The sequence below is a fragment of the Myotis lucifugus genome, unplaced genomic scaffold (genome assembly GCF_000147115.1).
Source record: "Myotis lucifugus unplaced genomic scaffold, Myoluc2.0 scaffold_621, whole genome shotgun sequence".
In the NCBI taxonomy this organism is placed as follows: Eukaryota; Metazoa; Chordata; class Mammalia; order Chiroptera; family Vespertilionidae; genus Myotis; species Myotis lucifugus.
The window spans coordinates 395,835-403,070 of record NW_005871669.1 but is presented as its reverse complement, the minus strand read 5'-3'; the positions used below and the strand labels follow the sequence as shown (position 1 = coordinate 403,070).

At 60.9% G+C, this 7,236-nt stretch overlaps 1 protein-coding gene across 1 annotated transcript in view; it reads left to right on the top strand.

Annotated features, from left to right (window-relative positions):
• The window catches only part of CASZ1 (castor zinc finger 1), a gene marked incomplete at its 3' end in the record, with an annotated part of 16,607 nt that extends 9,840 nt beyond the window's left edge, over nucleotides 1–6,767 (top strand). Inside the window, exons 7-13 of the mRNA XM_023746040.1 lie at nucleotides 316–451; nucleotides 686–749; nucleotides 2,013–2,167; nucleotides 2,305–2,427; nucleotides 3,272–3,610; nucleotides 5,127–5,325; nucleotides 6,312–6,767. Coding sequence (XP_023601808.1) covers nucleotides 316–451; nucleotides 686–749; nucleotides 2,013–2,167; nucleotides 2,305–2,427; nucleotides 3,272–3,610; nucleotides 5,127–5,325; nucleotides 6,312–6,767 — 1,472 coding nt within the window. The remainder of the gene's footprint in view (nucleotides 1–315; nucleotides 452–685; nucleotides 750–2,012; nucleotides 2,168–2,304; nucleotides 2,428–3,271; nucleotides 3,611–5,126; nucleotides 5,326–6,311) is intronic.
• Nucleotides 6,768–7,236: the final 469 nt, after the last annotated feature.

The following is a 7,236-nucleotide window of genomic DNA, read 5'->3' as shown; positions in this document are numbered from 1 at the left end:
GACAGTCGGTGGAGAAAATGAAGGGCCCCCACGCCCGGCCCGGCCCCCTCCCCAGCCTCCCGCCCTGCTCATCCAGGAGGCCCTGAGCCTGGACAACTTTGACATAATTTTGCAATAATTATCACTTGAAGAATTGCCACACAGGGGGACGCGTCACCGGTGATCACGTCAGTGGGGAGAACCGCTGACCGGCAGCCAGGGCTCCCGGGGGCCCCAGCCCACCCGGCACGCTGCCCTCCCTCCGGGGGGTTCCGGTGGGCGCCCATAGGCAGCCCTCAGCCCCTCTAACGCCGTCTTCCCTCCCCTCCCCTGTAGGAAATGGGCAGCAGGCCACCCCCGCCAGGTTCCCCCCGGCCCCGGTGAAGCAGGAGCCCGGTGAGAACGCTGGTGCCCCCGGTTCCCACGAGGCCTCCCAGGACCGCAGTGCAGACCTGACGGTGAAGGAGCCCAGGTGAGGCGAGGCCGGGGCCTCCCTGCTCTGCTCCCCTGCGGGAGGCTCGGGGGACAGCGCCCTCGGAGCCAGGCCCCACCGGGCACCGGGGCCAAGCCCTCCTGGCAGGGGGTCCGCTCCCTCCTGGCAGGTGCAGCCGCTGGCCGGAGCCCCAGGGCCGGGCTGGGAGGGACGAGGCTCCGGGCTCAGTCCCACGTCCGTCTGAGCTAAGGCCCCTTGGTTTGTGTGTTCCAGTAATGAATCAAATGGCCACGCAGTCCCGGCAAATTCATCTCTTTTATCCTCGCTTATGAATAAGGTAAGAACCATCCATCACACGCCTCCCGTGCCCCCACCCGGAGAAATTAAAGCTGCGTTGGGGGGTGGGGGGGATGTGTTTGTTTTTTAATGTTTTGCCTCTAATAAGATGAGTTTGTACCATTTAAATTTTGAGGCCATTTTTCATCGGATATAATTTCAGAGCCACTGCTTACAAATTAATTTAATGAACTGGCTGAAGAAATATATCCCAGCCTCCGACACCCCGTTCCCCCCTTCAGATGGAGGGCTCCTAAAGCTTCGCCGGAGCCCTCCAACTTCCCCCGCTGTTAGTTATTCATTTCGTTTATTTATTTTATATATATTTTGTTTTGTTTGTTTAAGAAAGGGTGGGGGAGGGGGGCCCCAGTGGGAGCAAAGCATCAGCCCCCACTTTTCGGGCTGAGTGATGGTCTCGGACGCCTTCTGCAGAGGTCGCTCGGAATATTTATTTTAAATAATGCAGGGTCTTTGTAAATTATACATCATCTCAAATACATTCTCCCCCTTCACGTGATAAATTTGACTACAGCGAGATTAATTTGGTTACTGTACACAAGTGACTGTTGAGGAGGGAGCCGGGCCTCGGCCAGACCTCACGGGTGGGAGCCCTGGCCGGGCCCTTGGCCGGGAAGGAGCCTCCCGCTTTCCTCTGCCCTCTGCCCTCTGCCCCCTGCCCCCTGCCCAGCACCTGGTGCCTCTTCCTTCCCTCCCTCTCCTGGTGGCTCTGTGCTCTTCTCTTTCCTCCTTAGGTCACTGCCCCCTGCACCCCCTCGTCCCTTCCTGTCGGAGCCTCCGGCAAGCGGCAAGCCTTTGCGTGCGCACACGCGTGCCCTCCCCCTCCTCGCCCAGCAGCATCCAGCTGTCTCCATCTGACCCTGGGAGCCCCCTCCCTCCTCGCTGCTCCTCCTTTGTGTGCCTTCTCTTGTTCTCAAGAAATTCGTAGGGGTTCCCCCACCCCTCCTCCTCTCGCACTTCTTTTGAAAACCTGGCAGGAAAATAGCGAGGGAGCCGCGGAGTCTGGGGAAAGCTGGGCTGGAGCGTGTGCCCGCCCGGGGCCCAGCAGCACGGGGTGTGTGCGGGAGCCCTGGCCTCTCCGAGGGCCGGGCCGGGCAGCGTCCATTCAGAGAGGGCTCTTCACAGCACCGCCGGCTCTGGTCGGTGTGAGAGGCCCAAGGGGTCCAGAGCTACTGCCACTCCCAGGGCAGCGGGGCTGTGTCCTGAGGCCCCCCAGCCCCAAGCATGGCCCCTGTCCTCCCCACAGATGTCTCAGGGCAACCCCAACCTCGGCAGCCTGTTGAACATCAAGACGGAAGCAGAGGGGAGTCCTAACGTGGAGGCCTTGCCCTTCCTGGGCAAGGCCGCGAAGGCGCTGGTTCAGGAGAAGCTGCCGGAGCCCTGGAAGTTGTACCTGCGCAGGTGAGGGGCCCGCGGGGAGAGCCAGGGGGAGGGAGAGGCCAGGCTACCTGTCCTGGGGGCCGGCGCCCAGCCACACTGCACACCCGGCCTCACCGGAGCGCCAGGGTCTCCTCTAACCAGCCGGCTCCCCTGGCCAGGTTCGGTACCAAGGACTTCTGCGACGCCCAGTGTGACTTCCTTCACAAGGCCCACTTCCACTGCGTGGTGGAGGAGTGCGGCGCGCTTTTCAGCACCCTGGACGGGGCCATCAAGCATGCCAAGTGAGTTGGGGTCCCCGGAAGGGGCCCGTTTAAACCCAGCCCCATGTATTTATCCCTGTGGGGCTGGAGGGCCCATGTCCATTTCCCACCAGACCCCAGACGCTGGGCTGGCTTCTTCTCAGATGCAGGCTTCCCATGCTTCCCATGCTCAGCCCAGCCTGTCCTCCCAGCTCACCAGGCCCAGGGCAGCCCCAGCCCCACCCCAGGCGCTGCCTGCAGAGCCAGCTGCAGAGCCCCCGCTCTGACCGGGCAGGGACCCCCGGAGAAGGCCTTTCCAAGCCCAAACAGTGCATTTGTCTATTCTCTTTGACCTAAAAATAAAGAAGTTAATTTGTGAAACCCATTGAGCTGAAAAGCGGCAAGCCTGGCGCCTACTGTAATTGAACCCAGAACTTACAGTCATTTCAAACAGCTCGTCCCTGCTCCCTGCGCCCGGATCGGGCTCACTGCTACGCAGCCCCAGCTGCTCGTCTGCAGAAGAGCCGACTAAATACCAAGACCCACCTTTGAATTTCAGAGCAGGTTCTGGAAGGATGGGCTTCATGAGGCCAGGGCTTGCTGGCCACCAGCCCCCTCCGTGTGGGGAGGAGTAGGGACAGAGGTCACGGCAGGAAGGTGTGCTCGGACTGAGCCAGAAGCCAGAGTTCAGGACTGGAGGGCACAGCTCCCGCTCAGCCCTCCCTGCTGGCGGCGACTGGCATTGGGGGCGAGATGGGGACACTGTGACTCTGGGCTTCTGAGGATACAGGCAGGCCCACCACGCCCAGGCCTGCCCAGCAGGGGAGGGCGGACCTGCCCGGGACCCCCCACTGCCCACCTGAGACCCCCATTCTGCCTCTTGCAGTTTCCACTTCCGGACGGAGGGAGGAGCCGCGAAAGGCAATGCGGAGGCCTCCTTCCCGGCCTCGGCTGCTGAGACCAAACCTTCCTTGGCCCCCTCGTCCCCGCCGGCGCCGCCCGTCACCACGGCCACGGTGTCCTCTCTGGAGGGACCCACTCCCAGCCTGGCCACGGTGCCCTCCGCCCCCACCCTGCTCGCCTGGAAGCAGCTGGCTTCCACCATACCCCAGATGCCTCAGATTCCAACGTCAGTGCCTCACCTGCCCACTTCGCCCTTGGCAACGACTTCTCTAGAAAACGCCAAGCCCCAGGTCAAACCCGGATTCCTCCAGTTCCAGGAGAAGTGAGTCCCTCGATGACCCGGGAGTCCCGTGTCCCCCGCGTGTCTCGGGAGTAGGTGCTGGCAAGGACCGCCGAGGGCGCTGCCGCCCGGCCTGCAGCTAGCCCTGGCCGTGCCCGGCCTCTCTGGGACCCGGTCATCAGGCAATGTCCTTCTAGCCAAAGATGCTGCTGCTCTGACCCACGTCCTGTGCCCAGAGCAGGTGGCCAGGGTGGGGGAGATGGTGGTGGTGGTGGCCGCTATTCCAGAGGCCGGTGGTGACGCTGCAAGGACTGACGCAGGGGGCCGGAGTGGCGGGCCTGCCCGCGGGGAAGGCTGCTCTCCCTCTGGGCCACCTGTGGGCTCCTCGGCGGCTCGCGGCCTGGCTGAGCCTCGGCAGGGCAAGCGAAGCCCTGGGTCCCGGGGGGTGAGGGCCGGGCCCCGCTCCAGGCCCACGGCCACCTGCACAGGGTCTGAGCTCCAGGGGGGAAGGGACCTCCTCACGGGACGGTGGTGGCTACTTGCGGCGAGAACGGTGACTCTGTATCATGATGTGTGCGGCTTCCTGTTCTCAATAAAAGTAATAAATTGGATGTGAACATACACGGCCTGAGTGGCAGCTGTCCTCCCTCTCTGAGCACCGGGGCTGGGCCCACAGCCTGGAGGGGACCTGCACTCCCCTCCGTCCCTCCCCAGCTTCCCTTCCCCCACTCACCTCCCCACAGTGGCAGCCCCCCAAGTTTTACAGAGTTGGTCAGAGTTCCCACCGGGTCGATGTGGGGGCAGCCGAGTTGCAGCCAGGGCAGAAGGCCGGAGTGCAGCACCCTCCATGCCTGTCTGCAGCCCGGGACCCCCCGCCAAGGGGCAGGGGCTGCCACTCACAGGGCAGGCCAGCTACGGGGGTTCCACCCGGCATTCCTCCCGCCCCTGCCAGCCCCGTCACTCGGCTGGCTTAGGTTCTGTGAGCAGATGGCTGCCCCAAGCCCCCAGCTGACCTGGGAGTCCTAGCAAGTATGAACCTCAGCAGGACCTGACCTCAGGTGCCCATTCCCACTGGCCAAGGCCCCGTGGTAGCCACACTTCCTGGTAGTTCTACCCGCCCATCTGCACCCTGTCAGTCAGCCACATCCCGGGCCTTGCCTGTGCCATGACAGCCAGGCCTCACTGGCATCCCGCCAGGGCTGGCAGCGCCATCCCTCATTTTCATATCCAAGAAGTCATTGCAGACATCCTTATCTGTAATCCTGAGGTGTGGCCGTGGAAACTACAAGTCCCAGCATGCAATGCTCTGGGCAGCCTGCATACTGTGATCCCTTATGCACCTTCAGAGCTCCAAAAAGAAGGCAAGAATGCATGCTGGGATCTGTAGTCTCCACAGACTGAATCATCCTGTTGAGCAGGAGGGCAGCCCAGGGGCCATTCCTCTTGATTGCACCACCAGGGACTGGGGAGCAGAACCCCAACATGGGCAAATGGCAGGACACCAGCGGGGCGGGCACCGGGAATGCCAATGACCTTCTGGGCTGTGGTTTCGTTCCAGCGATCCTTGCCTGGCGACGGACTGCAAGTATGCCAACAAGTTCCACTTCCACTGTCTCTTTGGGAACTGCAAGTACGTCTGCAAGACCTCCGGCAAGGCCGAGTCCCACTGCCTGGACCACATCAACCCCAACAACAACCTGGTGAACGTGCGAGACCAGTTCGCTTACTACTCCCTGCAGTGTCTCTGTCCCAACCAGGTCAGCGGTGGAGGGGGAGGCAGGGCGGGGCAGGGAGGTTGCGGGGAGGGTCTGGCCCCAGGACAATCCCTCCTGGCAGAGGCTGTTCCTCACGCCCTCTTTGAATTGGCCTCCTTCAGATTCTGGAAAGGACACGGTCTGCCCCTGGGCCCCGGCGGCCCTGGGCAGGGGTTCGGATTGGTGCTAGTTGGTGAAGTCTGTCATTTCATCCTAAGCCTCAGTGGCGACTATATCCTGGGCAGCCACGGTGACGTTGGCATCATTCTGCCTCCTGGAACTAACCAGGCTCCCTTTCCCCAAAGGCCTAGATTTAAAATAGGCACCTTGGACACATAAAGAGATTGAGCTGTCCGTGCCCAGACAGGAAGGGCAGGTCAGATTCATGGTGAACCTCTGGAGGAACCCGGACCGAGATCTGGGCACGGAGAAGTGCGAGGATAGATTAGTGATGTCTGCCTCGGTCTGGGCATACAGAGAAGAGTGCCAGGATAGATTAGTGATGTCTGCTCTGGGTGTGGGTCTAGGGAAGGATGCCGTCAATACCAGGTAGGATGTTTTAGTCCAGTGATGGCGAACCTATGACACGCGTGTCAGAGGTGACACGCGAACTCATTTTTTTTTGGTTGACTTTTTTTTGTTAAATGGCATTTAAATATATAAAATAAATATCAAAAATAGAAGTCTTTGTTTTACCATGGTTGCAAATATCAAAAAATTTCTGTATGTGACACGGCACCAGAGTTAAGTTAGGGTTTTTCAAAATGCTGACACGCCGAGCTCAGAAGGTTCGCCATCACTGTTTTAGTCAAATGGCAAAAAGGGGGGGACTACCTTTTAGCGAGTGAAAGGTCCTTCCCCGATTGTGTTTTCGGATTCTGAGCACGGAAGAACACGTAGGCAGGGGGCCTGCCGCCGCCCACAGGCCGGGGCAGGTGGGACTCACAGAGTTGGCCCACCTGGCCCGACCCTCCTGTCCCTCCCGGCAGCACTGTGAGTTCCGGATGCGCGGCCACTACCACTGCCTCCGGACCGGCTGCTACTTTGTGACCAACATCACCACCAAGCTGCCGTGGCACATAAAGAAGCACGAGAAAGCTGAGCGGCGGGCAGCCAACGGGTTCAAGTACTTCACCAAGCGCGAGGAGTGCGGCCGGCTAGGTACCGACGGCCAGGCCCGGGGCGGGGACGTGCAGCAGGCGGCGGGGCCGGGGCCCTGGCCCCCGGGTCCTTTCTCTTGGCACCTACCTCCTGCCCCCGCACATCAGGCTCCAGATTTTGTTAAAAATGTCACAGACATCACAAGCCAGGCATCGTCAAACTGGGAAAACCGTCAGAACCCAGGAGCCCATGGGCAGGGGGTGCAGGTGACGTGGAGCACACGCCCACCTGGGGCAGCGCCTGGCCCTCATCAGGTGCCTAGGCCTGGGCTTGGTTCTCTTTCTCTTTCATTTCTCTCTTTTTAAAAAAATATTTTATTGATTCCAGAGAGGAAGGGAGAGGGAGAGAGAGATAGACACATCAATGATGAGAGAGAATCATTGACCGGCTGCCTCCTGCATGCCCCACACTGGGGATCGAGCCCACAACCCGGGCATGTGCCCTGACCGGGAATCGAACCGTGACCTCCTGGTTCATAAGTCGGCGCTCAACCACTGAGCCACACCGGCCGGGCTCTTTGCCTTTAAGGGGCCTCCCAGTGAGTGTGGGGAGCTCCCGAGGTTCCTGTCCTGGCATCTTTGTCCACGGCTTCAGCTGCGAGGGTTTTGTCTAACATGTGCCGTGGTTTGTTCAATGGTTCGTTCACTCATTCGGCAGAGGTTCATTGGAAACAGCCATGTTCCAAGCTCTACGCTGTTGCAGGAGGCCCTGGGGCGACGGGGGGCTGGGGGGCTGGGGGGGTGTGAAGGCAGC